Here is a 25385-nt window from a genome sequence, read left to right as displayed (position 1 = left end):
TCAAAAAAAAAAAAATTAAGGAAAATATACACAAGGCATTTGAGGTCTATAGGATCATCACTGCACCTAAATGAAAGGAACTGTAAAAGAATAGAGAAGAAAGTATTTGAAGAAATAATGGGCTACACTTTCCATATATAAGGAAAATTCTTGCACAAATTTAAGAAACTGAATTAAGTCCAAAGAGGATAAAATTATAAAGATTCACAGCTAGACACATCAACGTTCAACTATTTAAAGTCAGAAAAATAAACCGAGCTAGTGGTATATGCCTACAATCCTGGAATTTGAGAGGTAGCAGCTGGTGGCCCTCTGTGAGTTGAAAACCATCCTGGTCCTCATATCAAGTTCCAGGGCAGCTGGAGCTACTGAGACTACCCTCCCCTCCCTCCTCTTCCTCCTCAAAAACAAGAGTGGGAAGGCATGAAACATTTCTGTGCTCTAGAAATGTTTAAGCTAAACTAGACTATTATAAATCAAGGTGCTGATGATAATACCTAGAAAAATTAAAAGCTGAAATGGACCTTTACCACCTGCTAAAAATGTATTAGTGGGACTTGGTACTCCTGAGAATATTGGATATCATTCTCCAGTACCAACATCAGGTGGCACACAATCACCTCTAACTCCAGATCCAAATATGACATCTTCTTTTGGCCTCAGTGGGCATTTGAACACACATACACAAACACACATGCTGGTGTGCACACACCCTCATAGAAGCAGGGGGAGGGGGTATGGAATAGGGGGTTTCCAGGCAGAGAGGGGGACCAGGTAAGAAGATAGCACTTGAAATGTAAATAAAATAAATAAATAAAAATTAAAACAAAGCAAAACAAAATCCAGGCACTGGTGCATGCCTTTAATCCCAGCACTTGGGAGGCAGAGGCAGGCAGATCTCTGAGTTCGAGGCCAGTCTGGTCTACAGAGTGAGTTCCAGGACAGCCAGGGCTACACAGAGAAACCCTGTCTCGAAAAATCAAAAACCAAAAACCAAAACAAAACAAAACAAAAACAAAAACTGGAATTACATGCAAAATGCCTTCTTTCCTAAAGAAAGACTTAAACATACTGTTACAACAGCTAAGCTCTGTCACATTACATTTTCTTCACAGTTTAATCAATAATTTAAAATGTTTATAAATAAGTTTTTTGTGTTCACATTTCTCAATAGAGCAAATATAGAACAAAAGGTATTTTCTTCTGTGAGCCTTCTTTTTTCCATAGCCTGTCTCTTAAAACATCACCCTTGTATCAAGTTGAAACTGAAAAGCAAGCAGAAAAGCAAACAATAATTTATCCTATGTAAGCAGATGCCAGGGTTAAAGGATAACACATGATGACATTGCAGAAACTGGAGTGGGTCAAGGGAATGGTATGGCATCCAAAGATACTATGAAGATGTAGCAGTATAATTATTTAAAGACATTATACATACATAAACATATACATAATTTAATCCAGAAAATGGATGCTTTGTACCAAAAATGGAAACTTCCTTAACTTTTAAGTTAAGTTAAAAATTTGGTTATGGGTGTTGCAGAGATGTCTCATAGGTTAAGAGCACTGACTGCTCTTCCAGAGGTCCTGAGTTCAATTCTCAGCAACCACATGATGGCTCACAACCATCTGTAATGGGATCCGATGCCCTCTTCTGGTGTGTCTGAAGAGAGTGACAGTGAACTTCTAATAAATACATCTTTTTTAAAAATTGGTTATGGTGTAGAGAGAAATCAGTGTCTTATGAATTCAGTGAAAATGTACCTGTAGTTAGAATGTAGGCTACACCAGTTAAATCAACTAGAAAGGCAGATTCATTCCCTGGTTTTGCTTCCCATAGTTTCCTACCACTTTCCTTTTATCTTTTTTTTATTTTTTTAATCAATTTTGTTTCTTTGTCAAGTAGATGCGAAACCCTGTATTCAGACTGTTAAATTGTGCTGCATACCTTCAGGCCTGTGCCCCTACCCTAGCCCCCCTTTTTTAGACAAGGTTTATCTGTACAGCCTTGACTTCTCTGGAACATGCTCTGTATGTAGATCAGGCTATCCCCCAAGAGATCCACCTGCCTTTGATTGAGTGCTGGGAACTAAGACATATGCTACCATGCCTATCTTCATGTTGGCATCTTAACCACTCTGTTGAGTGCCATCCATTCATGAAAACAGTAGAAAGGATGTTATGGAGAAGTGCTGCATCAGAAGTAAGAAATAACTAAGACGATAGCTTGTGCTTACTATATGACAGACACTAGCTCAAGATGTTACATGTTTCCTAGCTCAGTTTTCGCAAAACCTTGATAGACTATATCCCCATTTCCCAAGTACAGAAAGTAACACACAGAGGTAAAGTGCTGTGACAAATGTCTCACAACCAGTAAAAACTCAGGAAATCCAAACCAAGTGAATGATAGTGGGGTCTTTGTTCTTCATTCACTACATTGTCTGTCAGAAGGCACTAGAAGGACTGAGGGTGTTGCTCAGCAGTCACTTGCCTGAGTTCTACTGCCAACACCTCAAAAACCTAGACAATCACCAAAAATGTTTGCTCATCTGATGAAACTCTGATCATGCTGACATGGATTACAGGCATGAGTTCCCACACCTAGCTCCCTTGTGCAGTAAGCATTGTCTACAAGCTGGATTCTATTCCCTAAGAGCTATGATAGTCTGAAAAACTGAGGCTGGGAGTAGAAATACAGAATTCTAATGAATCGTATGAAATTCTAGGCATTTTCAAGTAGTATGAGATGGTTTATGATTATCCTAAGCACCATTCTAATGTCCTAACTCAATATTTAATGTTAGTATAACTCATACAGACCTCAGGAAATGCAAAAAATATTGTTCAGTGGAAAAACACATGTTCTCTTTTGGGGTATGTATTACAACACCCTGTAATAAAACAAACAAGCTGATAAAATCAAGCCCTCTAATCATCTGTATCCTAGAGCACACTAGAGTTCTTACCCTTATTAAAATATCCAAGTACCATTAAGAAGGAAAAGAAAGATTTTCTAACCTTTCAAAGTCACCTTGTCTTGTAAATTTTGACAGCCGATATACAGCCCAGTTGTTAAGTTGTTTAGAGGTCATTCCTCTTCCATTATCTACCACTGCGACAGCAGGTTTTCCTTGTGTTTCATCAAAAAGCTATGAAATAAAAAGACAAGAAAACTTGAATCAATACTTAAAGCATGAAAAGTTAAGTGTGAAATCCAACAGGCTCACTCACATTACTGGTATAAGTATAAACGAATACAGTTTTATTAGACAGCCTGAAGGTGGTAGTGCATGCCTTTAATCCTAACTTTTGGGAAAAGAATTCTTTGAGTTCTAGGCCAGCCTGCTCTACAGAGTGAGATACAGGACAGCCAAGGCAACAGAGAAACCTTGTTTCAAAAACCCAAATCAACAAACAAACAAAGATCTAAAACTTTTTCTTAAAGGTATTGAATTATATCTATCAAAAGTGTTAGAATTCTTAATGTTTTTTTAACCTGGAAATACCATTTCTCAGAATTTAACTTAAGAAAATAATCAAGGCATATATAAATATACATTATTTCCACATTGCTTCTCATGGAAAAAATATAGGAGGGAAAGCAAACAGTTGGGAACAGAAGACTGATTCTATAAGTTACACTGTAGTTAAGAAAACTTGCATTAATATTGTAAAATATTCAAGTATTTACAATTCAGTGTTAAAAAAGAAATTATAAATAAAAATGAGTACATAAAGACATGTACAAATAAGTACAATCATACACAAAAGAAATAAAAAAATGTTTCCAATATACTACTAACAAAAAAGATTACAATACTTTATTTTCTTACCAATTTGATCTGTATTTTCCTAACACCAACATTTCGAGAAGTAGCTGATAATGAATTGTCGATTAATTCTGCAAGAGCAAATGCTGAAAGAAATTGAAAAAACACTGGTTAACCTCTCTATCCCAAACTTTTTATAAAAGTTCAAAGTAGAAGGAACTCTGAAGTACCTTAAAGTAACCACTTTTATTTTCCAAAGAGCTACAGGTATTATTACCTGGAGTCTAATGATGTTATTCAAAGTAAGTCTCATCAGCAATCACAACGTATAAAAAAGTCATTAGGCACTAATCTGAGCAACACAATAAGACCATGTATCAAAAACAGCAGGTTTGAGAAGCTCATCAGGTGGCCAAAGGCCTGTAGTCTCAACTACTGGGAGGCTGAGGCAAGACTTAGGTTCAAGGTCTGCCTGGGTTACAAACTGTGTTCCAGAACAGTCCAAGTAATTCAGAGAAAGCATGCACTGTAAACACACACACACACACACACACAGAGCACAGATAGTTTGCATCTAGAATTCTAAAGACTAATAAAACCATGTTGTTGTGGATGGGTCTGATACTGTTCTTGTGAACCAATCCCCTAATGAATAAAGGAGCTAATCACTGGGCCAGTAAGTGGGATTTCCCAGTTGGACAGAGGAAGAGAGGAAGCAGGATACAGTTAGGCCTCTTTTGGGGACAATATATGGGTAAGGCATAGCTGCTAGAGTTTTCCAGTATCATGGTGGATCCATAAGTATTCACCACCAGAGGAATCAGATTTTAATAAGGCTTACAAGATTAGATTTTAGTTGTTGCACCCAGAGATTGAGTTACCATTTTTTTCTGAAGTAAGTTTGTTTTGCGTTTTCCTTCACACAGTGGCTCATCTGGGTTCAAGAGAGAAAGGTACAGCAGCAAGGCATGTATTTGCCAGATATACACCACAAAGGCCATGGGGAATTTGAACCACAGGCTTGGTGTGGTAGTCAGGTTTTCCCTGCCCCATAGTAAAGGCCACTATAAAAGGCACTGCTAGGCACCTCCTAGCTCTGTTGCTTTTCTCTCTTGCCCTTAAGCTCTTGTCTCCCTGTTCCCCCTTTCTCCCCATTCTTCTCCACTCTTTTCCACATGCTCATGGCCAGCTCCCACCCCTGTATCTTTTCTTTCTCTCTTTACTTTTCTATCTCCTTTTCTTTTCCTACTTCTCTATAATAAAGCTTCGAAACCATGGACTGCCTCTTCTTATCAAAACCCACTGTGTAGGAGCAATGGAACAGGCCTCAGTGTCTCCAGCTGCCAGAAGGAACCAAAGACTCTTCCACACAGGTACACAGGGTCCATGCCAGAACAGCCTGCCTTCTGCGCAAGGATCCTCCCTGCTAGCCAGGCAGCCTCCCTCAGCAGGTACTTGGGAGCCCACCATCCCTACACAGGTATGCCCCTCCCCCATTTTCCCTACAAGTAGGAACCTAGCAAGCTGGGTGGAGAGATTGTGGAGTTCTGAGTGACAGTCTCCAGGAGATAAAAACAGGTCAGCCATTGCCCACCAGTGCATGGACGGCCACAGTTGGAGGCATAAGCACGGGAGTGTGCAGGTTCATCTTTAGTATTTCCTGAAACACTATATTAAATGGCAGCCCCACGTGTTGGTGCATAGCTAGTGTGATGGTTCGAATGGCCCCATAGGTTCACGTTTGATTGCTAAGTTTCTAGTTGGTGGAACTGTTTGGGAAGAATCAGGCGGTGTGGCCTTGTTGGAGGAGGTATGTCACTGGGTGTGGGATATGAGCTTTCAGAAGAAAGGCTCCTGCCATTCCCAATGTGCCCTCTGTCTCAACCTTGCAGATCCAAGCGTGAGCTCTCAGCTGCTACTCCAGGTGCTTACCTCTGGGCCCTCATACCACCATCAAAACTCTAACTCTCTGAAATCATAAGCCCAATTAAATATTTTCTTTTTTATGCTGCCTTAGCCATGGAGTCTCTTCACAGCAACAGAAAAGTAACTAGGCACCTGTGATCTCAGCACTCCTGAGACTAAGGTTAGAGCACTGTAAGGAGCTCAAAGAAAAGCTTCACTCCCAAATATAGTTCCTATGATGATTTAAATCATCAGCTTGGTAGGATAGAGAATTAGCTTGGAGACAACTCCCTGGGAATATCTGTGAGGGAATTTTTTAAACATTAAGTTAAGTTACTTAAGTAGAAGACCTGTCCTAGCTACCAGACTGAGTAAAATGAGTAAAGCCAGGTACACCAATTAGTTTTTAGTGTACCTAATACAATCTAAAGTTGCCTGGGAAGAAGCAGCCTTAATTGAGGAACTGCCCAAATAAGGCTAGCCTGTGAGCATGCCTGTGGAAGACTGTCTTGATTAGACTTGGTGTGGGAGAGCCCAGCCCACTACAGGTGGGTCCATCCCTAGGTAGATGACAGCAAGGGAGCCAAGTAAGGGAGCCAGAGAGCGAGTGAGTTAGCAGCATTCCTTCATGGTTTCTGCTTGAGTTCGTTCCTGCTTGAATTCCTGTCCTGACTTCCCTCACTGGATTGTGACCCAGAATTTTAAAATGAATAAATGCTTTTCTCCCTTAAGTTGCTTCAAGTAATAATATTTATCTGAGCAATCCTATGAAAGTCAATAGGATATCAGGTATGAACATTCATCCTTCTCTTTGACTGGGTGGGATATGATTGCTTCCTGTGCAGGCTATGTCTTTTTATCTATGATGAAATGTAAAATTTTAAACCAGAACAAACACACCCTTCCTTAAACTGCTTTTTGTCAGGTATTTCATCATAGCAACAAAAAGAATGTTATATTCTTACTATATAAACCAAGTCAAAAAATATGTTAAATAATATTGCTTCACTATTTCCTCCAAATTAAAAAAAAATTCTCTCCCACAAAAGCATGGGACCCAGGAAGTAAGCAAAACTGACGAGGCTCTAGACTTAAAAGAGAACCAAGCCAGGCTTGGTGGCACACATGTTTAATCCTAGGACTCAGGGCTGAGCCAGGGAGATCTGGGTGAGTTTGAGGTCAACCTCAAACATCCTGTGCGAGTTCTAACTAGCTGGAGCTATGAAATGAGACCCTGTCTCAAAGCAAAGCAAAACAAAACAATAAACAAATAAACAAGGTTCAGAAAACTTTTGAATCCACTCACTAATAAGTGGATATTAACCTAGAAAACTGGAATACCCAAAACATAATCTACACATCAAATGAGGTACAAGAAGAAAGGAAGAGTGGCCCCTTGTTCTGGAAAGACTCAGTGAAGCAGTATTCGGCAAAACCAGAACAGGGAAGTGGGAAGGGGTGGGTGGGAGGACAGGGGGAGAGAAGGGGGCTTACGGGGAGTGGGGGGCTAGAAAAGGGGAAATCATTTGAAATGTAAATAAAAAATATATCGAATAAAAAAAAAGAATTAAAAAAAAAAAAAGAAAGAAAACTTTTGAATCTTATAAGACTTATTTCCAAAGCTATAAAAGCAGTAGGCAATTGCTGGCTGAACCACCTGTAAGCTATATAGGGAGTGCTCCAGGACATAGCTTTTAAAAGTTACCTCCATGCCGGATGGGCTTTTCTGTGGTGACACAACTGCTTTTCAATCACTTGTGCTCCTGAAAGTAACCCCAATACAGTCACTGGGGTTTGCTAAGCTAGACTAGGGTGGATTGGTTTCTTTGGTTGTCACTGGAGCCCTTTGTTAATATCTTTTCCAGAAAATCTATGCAACAAATGGCAACACATGTCTCCATGCTACTGACTCCCAGCACACTACCAACTTCACATTCAATTCTTTACGAGCAGCATTATTTTATTTCCTCTCCCTGCAAAGCAACCACTCAACTATTTCTCACATTTATTTCTCTAATTAAAAATAAATAATATGCAGGGTAGTGGTGGCATGCACCTTTAATCCCAGCACTTGGGAGACAGAAGCAGGCAGATCTCTGTGCATTAGAGACCAGCCTATTCTACAGAGGTAGTTCCAGGACAGCCAAGGCTACATAGAGAAGCCCTGTCTGGAAACACCTGCCCACTCCCCAAAAGCAAAGGGGAAATGAACACTGAGACAAGTTTGAATTTCTGCCTCTAGAAATGTATACAATTTATTTAAGTGGTTACTACAGTAAATTCAATTAGTGTTAAGTATTACACAGGAAGCTGAAACAGATACTGTTCTTAACAAAGAGACTTCAAAGCCAGAGGTAAAGCCTTTGTTTCACTGACATATATATAATAAAACTCAGATCTATCTGCTCAAAGAAAATATATAAAAGAAATGATGAACATGACCTGAAGCCTGGCCACAACAGAGTTAGGAAAAACCAGAAGCAAAGAAATGAGAGAAAATCTTGGGATATACTGTAAAGTTAACAGGAGCCAAAGCCAAAGCCTAAACAGAGACTCCCCACTATCTATGTAATGAAGGCACAGCTGAAAACTAATACAATATGTACAGTAATTAAGCTACTTCAAAAGTCTTTAAAACAAATGCATCTGTTGACTATACAGTATATATTCAGAAATGTATCTCCAAGGAAATTATTTAAAATTAACTCAAATTTCAAATATTTAAGTGGTGCTATCTGTTAGGCACCACTCTAGGGATAGCGCAATACAAAGGTTCTATTCGTGAGTTCAACATTTTACTGGAAGATGAGAAATAAAATGTAATTATGGGATAGGTAGATAGCTCATCAGTAAAGGTGCTTGCCATCAAGCCTGACAACCTGAATACCATCCCTAGAGCTCAGAAGACAGCTAGTAGAAGAGCAAAGAGGCATCTTCTACTAGCTGTCGGACCTCCACATGCATGCCTTGGTACATATGCCCTCATGCGGCTGGATGGATGGATGGATGTAAGCTTTTAAAAACATAATTATGTGCTGAAGATGGTGACATGTGTTTTTAATCCTTGAATCTGGGAAGCAAAGCATGAAGATCTCTGAGAGTTCAAGACCAGCCTGACAAAGGGAATTCTAGGACAGGCCCTAGTGGGCTAGAGATAAGGCTCTATGGCAAAGAGTATGTGATGTCCAGTGTTCAGGTCACATCAAGTAGCAAACAACTGTATGAAACTCTAGTTACAGGGGATCTAATATCCTCTTCTGGACTACACTCCACATGTATATGGTATACATATATACATATGCAGATACTCTCACCTGCACATAAAACAAAATTAAATCTTTAAAAAAATAATGTTGGGCTGGACCTATGGGTCAGGGGGTTAAAGATATTAGCTTCTCTTCTAGAGGACCTGGGTTCATTCTCAACACCCTCATGGTGGCTCATATCACCTATAACTCCAGTTCAAAGGGATCCAACAGCCTATTCCTGCTTCTGGCTTCTGGCAAGTGGATATTTGTGAGTTCAAGCCAAACCTGGTCTTCATAGAGAGTTCCAGAACAATCAGGGTTACACAGACAATACACAGACAGATAAAATAAGTAGATAGATAAGTAAATGAATGAATTAATGAATACATACATGCATAAATACAATTTAAAATAAGTAAAGGAAAAAAATTATGATCACAGCTATATGTGATGATGCAGGTAGATCTCTGTGAGTCTGAGGTCAGATTAGTCGACACAGCAGGAGAGCTCCAGGTCAGCCAGAGCTACAAAGTGAGACCCTATCTCAAAAGGGGGAAGAGGAGGCAGGAAAAAAAGCTAGAAAGTAAGCGATTACAGTAAGTGTGGTGGTTTGAATGATAATGTCCCCACAGACTCCTGTTTAAATGCTTGGCCCCAGCTGAAGTGTGACCCCGATGAGGAGATGTGTCATTGAGAATGGGCTTTGAGGTTTCAAAAGCTCATAGCATTTCATTTAGCTCTCTCCACCTCCAACTTGCAGATCAAATACAAACTCTTAGCTACTGGTCCAGCACCATGCCTGCTTGCTGCCATATTCCCACCATGATGATCATAGACTCTACTACCCTCTTCTATTAAAGAGCTCCAGATTCTTCTATATGTTGCCATGGCCACAGTGTCTCTTCACAGCAACTGAAAAGTAACTAAGAAAGTAAGTAAGCCAGGTAGCAGTGGCGCACGCCTTTAATCCCAGCACTTGGGAGGCAGAAGCAGGCAAATTTCTGAGTTTGAGGCCAGCCTGGTCTACAGAGTGAGTTACAGGACAGCCAGGTCTATACGGAGAAACCCTGTCTCGAAAAACCAAAACAGGAAAAAAAAAAAAAAAAAGGAAAGTAAATTCTATGGCATATTAGAAGGTGGTATGTGCTATAGGGTAAAATGAGCAAAGGGATCAAATAACAAAGGCATAAGTCGGGCGGTGGTGGTGCATGCTTGTAATCCCAGCACTCTGGGAGGCAGAGGCAGGCGGATTTCCAAGTTCGAGGCCAGCCTGATCTATAGGCTGAGTGAGTTCCAGGACAGCCAAGGCTATACAGAGAAACCGTGTCTCGAAAAAAAACAAATCCAAACCACCAAAAAACAAACAAACAAACAAAAAAGGCATAGGTATACACATAATTAAAGATTAAAAAATAGATCTTAAACAAAAATTTTTTTTTGGTTTGTTTTTTTTGGGGATTTGGTTTTTGCGAGACAGGTGTTAAACAAAATTTTAAGCATCGAGGGCATTGGCTGCTCCTCTAGAGGACTTAGGTTCAAGTCCGAGCACCCATATAGAAGATCACAGCCTCTAATGCCAGTTCTCTGTGGATACTGCAAGCACATGGTACATAGACATACATACAGGCAAATACATAAATAAAATAAAATAAATACTTAAAGCTTATTTCCATTCCAAACTTTCTTCTAGTCAATGTAACTTCTACAGAAATCTGGAGATAAATGAAGAAGGTAAAGAAAACAGAGACTGATAGAAGCCTTTGAAAGCAGACAGGCCCACAGAAAAGAGACATTTGAATGGTCTGAAAGTAGATAAAAACTAGAGGTACTGTCAAGTAGAGCAGGCCATAGAGAGAGGCAGGCCATGAAAGAACTTATACTTGTCTGTTAATACAACTTCTACACTTAACATATATAAAATACGTTTTTTAAAATCAACTAATAGAAAAGAATCTGAAATGATAAACATCAGGGTACTGGTAATGATTACATACAGGTAGTAGCAATATGGTTGTTTTCACATTTTATTTACTTATCTATGTTTTTCTAACTTCTAACAGTAAACATAAAAAAGGAAGTTTAATACAATTTATAATGAACAAATTAATGGCATAAAGTACTTTGGAGTCTAAAGAAAAGATCTGGTGCTGGGCGGTGGTGGCACATGCCTGTAATTCCAGCACTCTGGGAGGCAGAGGCAGGAGGATTTCTGAATTCGAGGCCAGCCTGGTCTACAGAGTGAGTTCCAGGACAGCCAGAGCTATACAGAGAAACCCTGTCTCAAAAAAAAAAAAAAACAAATCCAAAAAACCAAAAAACCAAAAAAGTCAAGCTGTTAAGGTTTAGAAGATATTAAAGACATGGCAACAGGCACACAAACCTATTTTTACAATTTAGCTCTATAAATAAATTTACAAAGTAGGGACTGGTTATAACTCCGAAGTAGAATGCTAACCATATAGGTATAAGGCTCTGGGCTTAATCCAGAATAAGCAAATAAAAAATAAGGAAGTGGAAAGTAAAGGTGTTTTCTTAACTGGAGACATTTTATAGCCATCAGGAAGAATAAATAAAGAGAGACAAGTATTCAAGACATAGAAAGAAATCTAACTATAAGACCCTCAGTGTACTAACTAAAGCACCTCAAGTTCTATTAACAGGTAGACGGTGACTATTTGACTTCTGGGCTCAATAGGTAAAACATCTGCTATACAATCCTAATAACTCTGGATCCCTAGAACCCATTAAAAGTCAAATGTGCAGTACTACACACACCTGTAATCTCTGTGTTCTTATAGGCACTGACAAGAGAATCTTTGGAAGCTTATAGTTCTGTTATCCCAGCAGCCACACCAGTGACCAACAAAGGTATCCCAATTTAAACTTGATACAAGGTGAGGAGTTGTCTTCTGACTTACATATGTACACTGTATCTACAGAGATATCTGCACACACATCACACACTATTAAAAGAAAAGACAGGCTGGAGAGACTGCTCAACAGTCAAGAGCAGTTGCTGCTCTTGAAGAGGATCTGGGTTTGGTTTCCAGTCCTCCCACCATCCATCCCACTGGATGACAACTCCAAATTCCAGCTCCAAAAGATCTGACACCCTCTTCTGGCCTCCCTGGGAAACCACTCACGTGGAATCCATCCATCCACATATACATGAATAAATTAAAAAGAAATTTTTTAACAAAGAAAAATCCCAATTTCAGTCAAATACATACAAAGAAACTAAGAAAAAAAATCAGAATGAGTTACTATGCCTTGTAATAAAGTGGAATGAAAGGAATGTAAAGGAACAGCGGCATATGTGACCAAAGGATAAAAGAGAAAAACAACTTTCAAAACATGTGGGAGCAGATTACTTACGCAAAGGATTTTGTCCTTCACTTGCATAATATTCATACATGCCACTTTTAACCAGAGTGTCGTAGTGAGGTAGAAAGTCAATTCTTTCTTTTGTTGCTGTCAGTAGCGACTGGTCAACTGACTGAAGCAGGTACAGAGTGACTCCATCTTTAACAGTGTCTTCTGTAATCAAGAGTTAAAACCTTAAGTAGCAACAGAAACTCAAATTTATTTTGAATATGTAAATTATATCTACAAAATGCCGTTGATGGTGTAACTATACAGTCAATGGCTCTATTTACAAATTCCAGTTGTAAATAAAAAAAGTGTCAATGAAACAAGCATAACATTTCCACAACTCTAAAATTCTCAAATATTCAAATCTAACTATTTCTCTCTCTCTCTCTCTCTCTCTCTCTCTCTCTCTCTCTCTCTCTCTCTCTCTCTCTCTGTGTGTGTGTGTGTGTGAGTGTACATGGATGCCAGTACACATGGGCAAATTCATGTCACAGTGCACATGTACAAGTCAGAAAATTTCTTTCTGAAGATAGTTCTCTCCTTCCACTGTGGCATCTGGGGATCAGGCAAGTGTTTTTACCTACTGATTCATTGTAGTGGCCCTTGTTTTTTGTTTCTGTTTGTTTCTCTGTCTTTTTAAAGACAAGGGTTCATAATATATCTCTGGCTGGTCTCAAACTTACCTTCCTGCCTCAGCCTACTGAATGTTAGGATTACAAGTGTGCCAATGTGTACCTTTGAAATGCTTCTTTACTGGAAATTGATAGGGTAGCCCTGACTGGCCTGGAATTCATTAGACAGGCTATGAACTTAGGGAGATCCTCCTGCTTGGCCACCCAAGTGCTGGGACTACAAGTGTACAACACCATGCTCAATGTCATTTGTCAATTTGTTGAAACAGGATCTCACTACAGTCTTAGCTTGCCTGGGACAAATTATTATCCAGGCTGGCCTCCAACTCTGGGCCAGTCTCCTGCCTTAGCTTCCTGAGTGGTGGGATTATAGGTGTAAGCTACTATGGCAGCTAAAACACATTTCTTTTTTTTTTATTTCTAATTCTGTAAAAACCATCAGAGGTTGAGTCAGCAAGATTGTTCAATGGATAAAGGTACCAGATGGCCAAATTTGACAGCCTGAGTTCAACCCCTGGCAACCACACTGTAGAAGGAGGGAAAAGTAGTCACAAAGTTGTCCTCTGACCTCTGTAGTAACACACATATAAACAAACAAAGACGTGCAAGTAAAAAAGATTTTACAAATACAGAAAAACACAAGTTTACATCTCATAATCTGTTAAGTTTTGGAAAGTTCAAGACTGGTACCTAGTGAAGGCCTGCTGGAAAACTCAGTATTTTTGGGGATGGGGAGTCTAAGACGGCCCAAGCAAGTCTTGAACTCCTTATCCTCCTGATTCCACATCCTAATTGCTCAGGTTATAGGCACATACCACATACCTAGGTTTTAAAGACTCAGCTCTTTTTTTTTTTAAAGATTTATTTTATGTAGATTAATGTTTGGCCTGCATGTCTGTGCACTAAGTGCATGCCTTGAGCATGTGGAGATCAGAAATCATGAGATTCTCTAGAACTAGAGTCAGGGATGGTTATACACTACCATGTGTGAGCTAGGTAGTAAGGCCAAGCCTCACTCTTTATGGGCCCAACTGACAGCAGGATAACTGACCTGTAAAAGCAAAGGCCTTTCTCCTCTTGCTCCCCAAGTACCCCAAATTATCAATGCTCTGGACAGACAGTGGTGTACAACTACTGCTCTCTCACTACAGAAGTAAATAAATACAAAAGGATATTTTTTACTTACCAAAATTATCACAGGTAATTTCTTTCCTACTTGTAGTTGTAATAACAAACTTTTCTTCAGATGAAATGCCAATTGTCTATCCAAAATAAAGGAAATAAAACCAATCATTACTTAAAGGAAATAAATGTACTATTCATGTTTGCAAGAATGTGAACATACTGACATTACAAATACTACACTCATCTGTCTAGGAAATATAGAACTCAGCATTTTTCAATTTTGACTTTGCAAAACCAATCACCATAAGCCATATAAATTGCTTATTTAATAATATTTTTCCTGCTCTGTTACCCAGAACACGTGAAAATCATCAGATAATGAAAATATGCATACACAGTGAAATTGTATTCAACTGTAAAGAAAAGGCGCTTATGAAATTTCCAAGATAATGGATAGAAACAGAAAATATTCTAAGTGGGTAGTAACTCAAGCTCAGGAAACAAATACATGCTCTCCTTCATATGTGGATCTTAGCTTCAGATTTTTAAGATTTCTATAATTAATCTGGAGTGTCTGCAGAGGTCATGAAGCCAAAAAGGGCCCACAAGACAGAGGACGGGGCTAGGGCTTGAAAGGGAAGAGGGGAGTATAGAAGGCATGTGTTATACAATGAGAGGGGAATGCTGGAGTTAAAGGTTTATGTGGGGATGCAGACATGGATGAGGTGGAAGAAGGGGTGGAAGATTTGTTAATCAATGCTAAGGATATATAAAAAGCCTCACAAAACCCAACTAGTTTATATGCTAATTAATTACAAATATATAATTTCCTGAGGATCGTTATACATGCCTTTAATCCCAGCACTTGAGAAGCAGAAGCATGCAGCTCTCTGAGTTCCAGGGCTGTTTAGTGAGATAAGAATGAAACAATTTCTAATTGGGTTTAAGGCCCACTCTACAAGGTAGAAACTTTACCAGGGTTAAGAACCTGTGGCTAGACAGGTCATAGTCTCTAGTGGAGACCCTACTACTCTTCTGCTAAACTGGCACAATATTAGACCATTTTCTTATACTTTTCACTATACCCATAGATTAGTGTTATCTCTCAACCTCACCAGATAAGTCTCCTCTCATAATAAACAATGATTAACATGGACCCGAAAGTGACCAAGGAGCAGAGGAGAATAAGAGACTGGGATGCTCAGCGCTAAATGGTTAATCTGCATCATACCTAGTCTTCAAGGCTCAGGAGTCATTCTAAAAGGGGCTGGAGGATGACTACAAGGAAATAGTATTTTCCAGATACCATAGGGCAGCTGCACACATGAACTCATAGAAGTTATAAAAGAATGCACAGGCCTGCACAAGCCCACAGCAAACAAAACCCCAACAATGGAGAGAGGAGGAAGGCATTACACCCTACCCCTAGCTGAAGTGATAATACTGATCGATAGCTGCCAGGAGAGGGAGAATCATATTTAAGCTTATAGCCCCTGGTAGGTCAACTGTGCTCTAGCAGATAGTTCCAAACCCAAGAGTATATGAGTAACATAAATAGACTTAGTGGGTTTTTAAAAAAATCAAAAGGACTCAAACTTGGGTGAGTAGGGAGTGTGAATGTAGCAAAATATATCCTGTCTAGATCATCAAAGAATAAGATATGTGTGTATATACTTATATATGTAAATTTTAAACAATTTTAAATTGAACAGAGGTATTCTACATAGGTGGACAATGCTTCCTCCAGAAGACATAGGTTATTGAAAGAAATTTTCAGAGCCAGACACAGGTCACCCTCCTACAAGCTATTGGTCAAGGAGGCCCCAAAACCCTCCAAAACAACACAAGCTATTGCTATTGCTCTTTGCCCACTACAACTGGATGCTAAGAGCCTATTACTGAAGATACAACACACTTTGGCTGTAGGATGCAACTCAAATAGGAAGTGACCAGGAAACTTCCTTTCTGATGGCTAGCTTTCATAGTGTCAATTAGACAGGAAAGTCACAACGTACTCCCTCCCAGTAGTGCACCTCCACATACTACAATATTGACCTGCCAGACAAGACATGCCCTTCTGATACAATAGGGACATGCTTGCTTCTGACTGAACCTGAAGCCTGCTCCACAGGAGGGAATTCATGTCTGGTACTGTAAATCTGGTCATAAGCCATGACTTCTAAATATTCATGTTTAACTCATGATCAGAGAAGTTTGTTTTTGCAGTAGGCAGGAGTCAATATAGCGACTCAGAATTGACCAAAGGCTGAGAAAAAGTGACTATGCTCAGCCCCAAATGGGACATTTACATCGAATCTCCCACTCCCTTCAGGGAGCACACTAGAGGCTGCAGAATTCGAGAGTCAGGCGACAGGGGTGGGGATGGGGGGAAGGGACTGTGGACTCGACAGTCATTGCACACAAGGCCAGTGCACACAGCAGCTACACATACCTGCACAAAATCTACACAAAATCAAGCCAGTGAACATTCCCTTGTGGAATGAAGGCTCCATCCCCAGCTGAGAAGCTACTGGCAACTGATGTCAACTGGGAAGGAGTTGTCATTTTTTCCTTAAGGCGTGGCTGCTGGTAGGACAGCCCCACACCTGAGCATGTAAACTGCAGTAATTGGATTCAGTGAGTTACATTCCATGGGGGATGGGGGAAGTACTGAGGAGGTATGGAGTAAAGGCAAGGAAGATTTAGGTTGGGTATGATCAGGATACACTGTATATATATGTTGCTAAATTTGCTAAGAACAAATTAAAAGATTTTATAAGAAAACCCATTAGTGACTAGGTGAGACACTTTGAAAGGATTAATTTTTTTGCATTCATTCATTCATTTATGGGGACACGTCTGCCAATGGCATGTGTAGGAGTCAGAGGACAACCTGAGAGAGTCATTCTCTCCTTCTACTATGAGGGTCCCGGATGTGGAATTCAGGCCCTGAGGCTTGGTGGTAAGCACCTTATCCACTGAGTCATCTCAAAAGCCCTTGATGTTGGGCGATGGTGGCACACGCCTGTAATCCCAGCACTCTGGGAGGCAGATGCAGGAGGATTTCTGAGTTCGAGGCCAGCCTGGTCTACAGAGTGAGTTCCAGGACAGCCAGGGCTATACAGAGAAACCCTGTCTCGGAAAAAAAAAAAAACAAATCCAAAAACAAACAAACAAACAAACAAAAAAACCAAAAGCCCTTGATTTTTAAAACATCAAGAGGAACCACCCAAAGGCATGCTCTACCACTCCATTATATAAGGAATCAACTTCTTTAATACAAAACATTAATATAACACTTATTTTATGCAAATCAGATATATAAGTATGTTGGAAGAAAATAAGTGTTTTATAGCACTAACGGATGAATACGTGTGCTACAGGATATCCAAAGAAGCCTGACATTTTTCTAAAAACATTATTACAAAACTTTTAAATTATAAATCAAAGGAGGGAATTGAAAGAAGCTATAAAAAGGCTTCCTTAATTAGGAAGGTTAAGTCCAACAAATGAGCAATAGCGTGAATAATCACAAGGAAAATACAGAACTGATGAGACAGTTCAGTAAGGATGACCTGAGTTCAATCCCTGGGGCCCACATAATAGGAGAAAGACAACTCTTGTGACTGTCATCTAGCTACACCTTAAAGTCTACACAACTGACCAATAAATATAATTTAAAAAATGTTTAAAAAAGGAAAAATACAGATGACAATGACAAACCCCAAAAGATCAAAAACTTCCAAAAATAATTAGAACAAATTAACACTCATTTAAATTAAAAGGACAAACTATTTCTGAAATGAAACACAATCCTTCTTACCCAAGGTACCCAAGAAAATTTTAAGTTATCAGTGCAAAACTCTTTCAATGATATACAATTATTTTTCTCAAAGATTTTTTTATTCTGTGTGCAAGTGTGTGTGTGTGTGTGAGAGATCTCAAAGACCAGAAAACCATCAGGTCCTGGGGCTGGAGTTGTAAGTGGTTGTGAGCCACTCAACTTAGGTGTTAAGAACTGATCTCAGGTCTTCCAGAAAAGCAATTAAGTGCTCTCTTAACCTCCAAGCCTCTCTCCAGCCCCTCAAAATAAAATTCTTAGGGATGCTTACTCCTAGACCACTCTTTTCCTTCAAAACAATTATGCTTCAGGAAAGCAATGTGGTCCCCTCCCTGGTCTCTTGGGGAGGGGGTATGGATTTGTTTAATTTTTAAAACATGGTTCTCATTATGTAGCTCAATCTTGCAGCAATCCTCCTGCCTCAATCTTCAGTCACACTGACCGAAGATTTATACCACAATGCTCAGCTTAAAAGTTGTTGTTAAAGAATCCCACCTAGGGCTAGATAACAGCTCCATGGCTAAACACTGTCTATCTGCATGAAATCCCAGGTTTAAATCCTCATGTAGAGGGGGCTAGCGATCCCCTAGCGAATAAGCAGAGAAAGGAGATCAAAATAATACCATCAACAAATGAACCATCCAATCTGGCACGGTGACTCACACTTGTAATCCCAAAACTAGGGAGGAGACAGAAGGTCTGCTTTAAATTAGAGGCCATCCTGGGCTACAGAGTAAGACATTGTCTCAAAAAATAAACATAAAAATTGGGTGGGTTAGCAAAAATCTGTTAATAACAGAATTTGGGAATCAGAGGCAGGTGAACTGCCAGAAACTCCGGCCAGGCCACCAGAGTTACATAATAAGACCTTGTCTAAAACAAAAACAATAGGTGGCCATTAAATCAGAATTTAATAGATGAATCCAGCTGAGACCACCTGAATCTTCTTGAACTTATTAAATTTAATGAAGTCTTTCAGCTAAATTGTAGTTTACAAGATACATATGGAAATAGATGAAGTCACATAATACTATAAGAGCAGGGGGCAAGTCATAATACTGCAAATCAGGGAATGGCACTTCATCCATGAAATCCCAGCACTCCAAAATACAGAGAAAGAAAGGTCATTCTCAGCTACACAGAGACTACCCAGGAACACAGGAACCTCTAAATACAAACCTGTGAGATGCCTCAGCTACTAAAGGTGCTTGTGCCAAATCCAACCATCTGAGTTCAATCCCCAGGACCCTCCTAGAAGGAGCCAGTCTAGCTCACTTGGCAACTGTAGGTCAGTGGGAACCTCTGTTTAAAAACAACAATCAACAACCAAGGTTGCCCTCTGGCTTAATCACAAAAATTAACACACACACACACACACACACACACACACACACACCAAGGACAATGCTGAATGACATTCAAGGTTAGCCTCTGGCCTACACATGCACACAACCATACACATGTGCACATATATAAAACTATGTGCAAATATTTAAGATTAATGTACAACTGGAAAATATTATATGTATTTAATTATTTCATACAATATACCCATAAAGCTATTGTTTTTAAGGTTTTTTAAGGATTCTTCTAGAATAGTGGCTTAGCATACTTAATTCAGTTTATGGCTAACTTCATAGATCGCTTCTGTCTTTCAACATACAACTGTCAACATACAACTATAGATACTTCACATACTATAGATAGGAATGCTAATACCTTTGTTACCTAAATTCATTTTTACTCAACTAAGACTATACAAACATTCCTTTATAAGGGAATTAAATTCCAATAAAGTCACTGCAAATTAAAAATGTGTTTCATAGACCTAACCTTCCAAATATTATAGCTTGGGCCTCTTATTGCAGGATATCTGATCACATTGTGAATCCCGAGATTATGTTTCTAGTTATGGTGTGGCTCAACCCTTACCATTAATCCCAAACAAGGAAGGTAAAGTTAGTTTGTAGAAAGAAACACCCATGTTTGAAAGTGACATCTGAGTGGCAGACAAAGTGAGCAGAAAAAGTGATGAATCAGAGATATGACCAACTCTCAAGAGAAGAGAGGAAAAGGAAGCTATGTAATAGAGAAAGAAAGAGAGGAAGGAGGAGGCAGCTTTTTACAGGGACAGTTTTAAAGAGACAGGTTGCACAGAGAGAAAAAGCTAGAAACAAGTGAAGAAAGAATGAGCCAGAAGACTAGAACAGATTGGCAAAGTTAGTTTAGGGCCAAGCAGAGAAATTCAAGAGAAACTGAAAGAAGCCAGATTCAGTGAGCATGTGTTTAAACAAACTAAAACCCAGGACTCACATAGGGGAAGGCAAGAACCAACTCCTTATAGCTGTCCTCTGATGTTCATATACAGCAACATGTGCATAAATGTGTGTATGTACAATGTATATATACATTCATAATAAATACGCTCATAATCTACTAGGTTAAAAATCAAAAATAGTATCTTGCATTATTTGAAACCTGTTAAGAGTAAATTTTATGTGTTCTTGCCACATAGCAGAACCAGAGTAGCTGAGTTGAATTTGCCAGAGATCAAAAAGAACTAGGAAGGGGTGAGCATATTCATCAGTATATCTCAGAGACTGAAAACATTCTAGGCCTAGATTAGACTGCAGAGAGGCTAGAAGCTTCCAGGACTAGGCCTAGGTTAGCAGATGGAGGCAAAACTGTATTTGCCAGATATGACAGACCAGCTACACAAACTCATAGCAGCTGGGACTGACTGTGTGCACAAGGTTTGTACAAGAGCACACCAGCCCAGAATCCCAGCACTGATGGGGGAGGAGCTCATGACATCTCATCCACATCTGAGGAGTTACTGTCAATTTGATGGCTGCTGTGTGAGAGGACCCTGACAGGCTACCCATGCTCCATACAAATAGTAATAAATGGGCCCAGTGAGTATTCTTAAAAAAGAAAGGGAGCTGGGCTGGAGAGATGGCTCAGCGGTTAAGAGCAATGGCTGCTCTTCCAAAGGTCCTGAGTTCAAATCCCAGCAACCACATGGTGGCTCACAACCATCTGTAATGAGACCTGATATCCTCTTCTGGTGTGTCTGAAGACAGCTACAGTGTACTCACATATAATAATAAATAAATCTTTAATTAAAAAAAAAAAGGGAGCACATTAAATAATGGGCATGGAAGAATTGGAAGACTGAATGAGGGTGGATCTGACTCAACTCCATGATGTGCATATATGAATATTACATAAGGTATTTTTATGTGTATAGGTGATTTACCTACATGTGTGTCAGTGGGGCTGGAGTGATTAAGAGCACTGGCTGCTCTTCCAGAGGACCCAGGTTTGACTCCTAGCACCAACATGGCAGCTTACAACTGTCTGTCCCAAGCGATCTGACACCTTCTTCTGGCCTCCATTGGTAACACGGTACCAGAGCCAAGAGGCATGCATGTAATCACTGACATAAAATATTTTCTTAAAGATAAGAATTCAAGCTGGGCATGGGTGGTGAGTACCTTTAATCACAGCACTCAGGAAACAGAGTCAGGTATATTTCTGTTAGTTTGAGGCTAGTCTGATGCACATAGTGAGTTCCAGGCCAGTCAGGACTACATAGAAAGACCCTCTCTCACAGATCAAAAACAAAACAAAAAAAATCAGAATTCAAAATTCAAACCATACTTTCTGCTGGATGTCTCTTTGTTGTGCCACTACAAAGTTGAAATATCCTAAGTCAAACTTTCCAAACTGGAGGTTGGCTCCACTTTGCTCCACTGCAAGACAGTTTTATCCACATTAAAAAAAAAAAAAAATCACATAAAGTGGGGCTGGAGAAATGGCTCAGCAGTTAAGAGCATTGACTGTTCTTCCAGAAGACCTAGGTTCAATTCCCAACAACCATACAGCGGCTCACAACTGTCTGTAACTCCAGTTCCAGGGGATCCAGATCCTTACACAGATTAATATACAGGTAAAACACCAATGCACATAAAAAAATTAATTAATTAAAAAAATCATATATGGTGCATGTCTATGATCCCTCCACTTAGAAGCTTAAGGATCAGAAGTTGGAGGCCATCAAGGTCTACATAGTGAGACTATGTGTTTAAACAAAATGCAGGACCTACATAGAGGAAGGCAAGAATCAACTCCTTAAAGCTGTCCTCTGATGTCCATACACAGCAGCATGTGCATAAATGTGTGTGTATGTGTATATAATGTATATATACTCATATAAATCTAATAGGTTAAAAAATAAAAATAATATCTTGCATATTTTAAAACTGTTAAGAGTAAATATGTCAGCCGGGTGGTGGCAGCGCACGCCTGTAATCCCAGCACTCTGGGAGGCAAAGGCAGAGAGATTTCTGAGTTTGAGGCCAGCCTGGTCTACAAGTGAGTTCCAGGACAGCCAGGGCTACACAGAGAAACCCTGTCTCAGGGAAAAAAAAAAAAAACAAACAAACAAACAAAAAAAAAAACAAAAAAAAGAATAAAAATGTCATGTTCTTGCCACAAAAAGTAAAAAGTGTATGCTGAATAGTATGGTTTTAAATGGACATAGTAACCATACCAGCACTCCTCACACATGGGGGGCTGAACCAACAGTTTGTCCACAGTGTAAGACTGGTCTGGAGTACAAAGTGATTACTAAACCAGAGCTCTGTCAAAAAAAAAAAAAAAAGAGAGAGAGAGAATAAGAGGAGATAGCAACAGGAAAAAGAAACATAAAATTACAGCAGTGTACCTGGAGTGTTTTTGTTTGGAATCAAATTGATCCAAATCTGGGTGTGGCCATGCACTTCTAGGAGACTAAGATGGAAGGATGAGAGTTTAAGGCCTGCCTTGTTCTATACCTACCTCTGTTTCAAACAAACAGATGATCAGAGCTACTGTTTTTACTTCTTGTGAATCATTCTGCTCATTAGGTTTTTTTTGTCAACTTCGTACAAGCTAAACTCATCTAGGGATAGAAACCCTCACAGAGAAAATGCTTCCATCGCACTGTCCTGTTGGCAAGTCCGTGGGGCAGTTTCCTGATTAATATGGCAGGACCCAGACCACTGTGGCAGGTAGTCCTAGGTAAGGGAGGGGGAGACGTAGCAAACAGAGGGGAAGAGGGGGAGACAGAGAGGGAAGGGGAGGAGGAGGGGAAGAGGGAGACAGAAGGGGAGAGGGAATGAATGAATGAATGAAGCCAGGGAGAGCAAGCTATAAGCAGCATTCCTTCACAGTCAGAGTTTCAGTTCCTACCTTCAGCTCCTGCCCTGGCTGCCCTCAATATAAGCACCTGTATAAAATAATAATCAAATAACTTTTACTTTAAAAAAAGTGAAAAACACATTCCTGGCAATATTAACTGGAAAAAAAGAGAAAGAAATGAAATGTAAAACATGTATTACAGTGATATAAAAAAAAAAAAGAGGAGTGGCTCACAGGAGTAATACTGAGGCTCCTTAATTTTTTAAAATTGCTGGCACTGAGATACATGGCAGAGGCCAGCCATGACTAGGGTATGAGAATTAGTCTTAAAACAAGACACTGAGAATCTACCCCATATACACAGGTAGGGTTTACCTAGTTTTGTCCTAACTCATGTATCCATTCCAATCTGTGTGAGCAGTTAGCATGTGTCAAACAAGACACTGGGAATAGAGCTACAAACATAAAAAAGCCTACCTTGCTAAAGTGAAACTCACTTTGATTATTTTCAACAAATATACAAAGTAGTAGTATCTTAGGCCAGTGGTTCTGACCATAGGAAAACAGACATTTACATTACAATTCATAATAGCAAAATTACAGTTATAAAATAGCAACGAAAATAAACTTATGGTTGAGGGGGTCACCACGACTTAGGGAACTATATTAAAGGATCACAACATTAGGAAGGCTGAGAATCAGTGTCCTAGGCCCATCCTAAACTAAGTTTTCTGGAAGCAAAGCACCAGTTGATTCGGGCATTGCCATATTGCCAAGAACGGTGGCAGTTCGAGGCCAACGTGGTCAACAGAGACTTAGCCAGAGCGACACAGCAAGACCTTGTCTCAAAAAAAAAAAAAAAAAAAAAAAAAAAAAAAAAAACCCGCAATACCCCTCCCCCAAACATACTCACAGGAAACAGTAACACTAACAACAATCTATAAAGCATCTCACAGTTATAAAGCATGTTTTCTACATAGTCATTCTTTTTTTTTTCAAGCCGGTACACTCGTTCTTTGTTGTCCCCATGGGCACTTGGAGCTAGTTCAGGAACTCCCAAGAAAGTTGGAGCTCAGAAAACTAGAAGGACAGCTCTGAATACTAACCTTAGTATTACTCTGTAGAAGAACCCTGCTGGGACGGACCAGGCATACCTTTCTGACAAGCCGGGAAATGTCTCCATCACCTCCCTGAACCTGGGATACTCGGACTCCCGGAATCTCACCCCCTCTAAACTGCGTAACCCTCGCAATGCTGACTATCTAGTGGATACAACTCTGCAGTGTACTTCTGAAGTTACGAACTAAGACAAACACAGGTGCTTCTCCAACAGGATGATGCACTAACTGCTCTGCAACGATAAAGCAGTAGCTAAACCCGATAAGCGCCCATTAACTTCGAGGTCCCGAACGTTAGACCAGCATAGGCCCAAGGAGGGGCGGGACCCCATACTCCTAGGCCAAAGCCAGGCCGGCCGGGGCATCCAGCCGGGGATAAGCCGCAACGCGGGCAGCCGGTAGAGGCCAAGGCTTCACGATCCGGGCCCTCTGACAAGTTTATGGCGGTGACCCACCCAGGCTTCGGACCACCTACCCTCACCTCGGGAGCATCCCTCCAGCGCCCCGGGACGTACCTGACACACAGAAGCGCGAAACGCCGCGTAGCCCGCGCGCTCCGGGACCTGCAGTGCGCGTTCCCCGAGCTCTGAGTCCTTCCCGCGCCGGTCAAACAAGTACACCGTTCTACAGCCGTCGACGCCGCCATCCCTCCCAGACCCCTCCGAGAGGCCGCCAGTATCGCTGGCGCCCTCCGCTGCCATGTTGGGGGGGAAAAGAGTAGGCCCGCGGCTCTCGGGCGTGCTTCCCGGAGACGCGGGCTCCGCGCGTGCCCTCGGCTCCAGCCGCCGCGGTTCCAGGCCTCAGGGGGCCGCGCAGCACCGACTGGGCAGCGGCCGGGAAGCAACCCGGGAACCGATTCAAACTCGCTTCTGCCGAGGTGCCGCACGTCACTTCCGCGACCCGCGAAGACAGGGACGCGCTGCGCGCGCCTCGAAGCCCGCCAGCTGCGTGCGCCGCCGCCCACGGGAGCCTAGTCTGTGACCTGAGAGCTGGCCGCCGCCGCGGCTGCTGCGCAAGAGGAAGAGGACGGCGGACGGAGAGAGGGCCAGTCCAGCAGGCCGCGGGGCGGGGCGGGGCTTCGTGCGCCCCAGGCCACGCCCCCGGGCCTCACGCGGACCGGCGGGAAGGCGGCTCCCAGCGCCTCTGGAGCCCTCGGGGGAGGACTGCTAGCAGGCGCGTCGCCCCAG

General features: G+C 40.8%; 1 protein-coding gene across 1 annotated transcript in view; it reads right to left on the bottom strand.

Annotated features, from left to right (window-relative positions):
- Window positions 1-25110, bottom strand: part of Smchd1 (structural maintenance of chromosomes flexible hinge domain containing 1) — a 120438-nt gene extending 95328 nt beyond the window's left edge. The window contains exons 1-5 of the mRNA XM_052193813.1: window positions 24714-25110; window positions 14117-14192; window positions 12302-12463; window positions 3837-3919; window positions 3022-3152 (exon numbers count right to left, since the gene is read on the bottom strand). Of these exons, the coding sequence (XP_052049773.1) occupies window positions 3022-3152; window positions 3837-3919; window positions 12302-12463; window positions 14117-14192; window positions 24714-24899 (638 nt within the window). The 5' untranslated portion in view covers window positions 24900-25110. The remainder of the gene's footprint in view (window positions 1-3021; window positions 3153-3836; window positions 3920-12301; window positions 12464-14116; window positions 14193-24713) is intronic.
- Between the last annotated feature and the right edge of the window lie 275 nt (window positions 25111-25385).

Source organism: Apodemus sylvaticus, chromosome 9 (genome assembly GCF_947179515.1).
Source record: "Apodemus sylvaticus chromosome 9, mApoSyl1.1, whole genome shotgun sequence".
Taxonomy (NCBI): Eukaryota; Metazoa; Chordata; class Mammalia; order Rodentia; family Muridae; genus Apodemus; species Apodemus sylvaticus.
The sequence above is the reverse complement of the archived record's forward strand: the minus strand, read 5'-3'. Positions and strand labels throughout refer to the sequence as shown.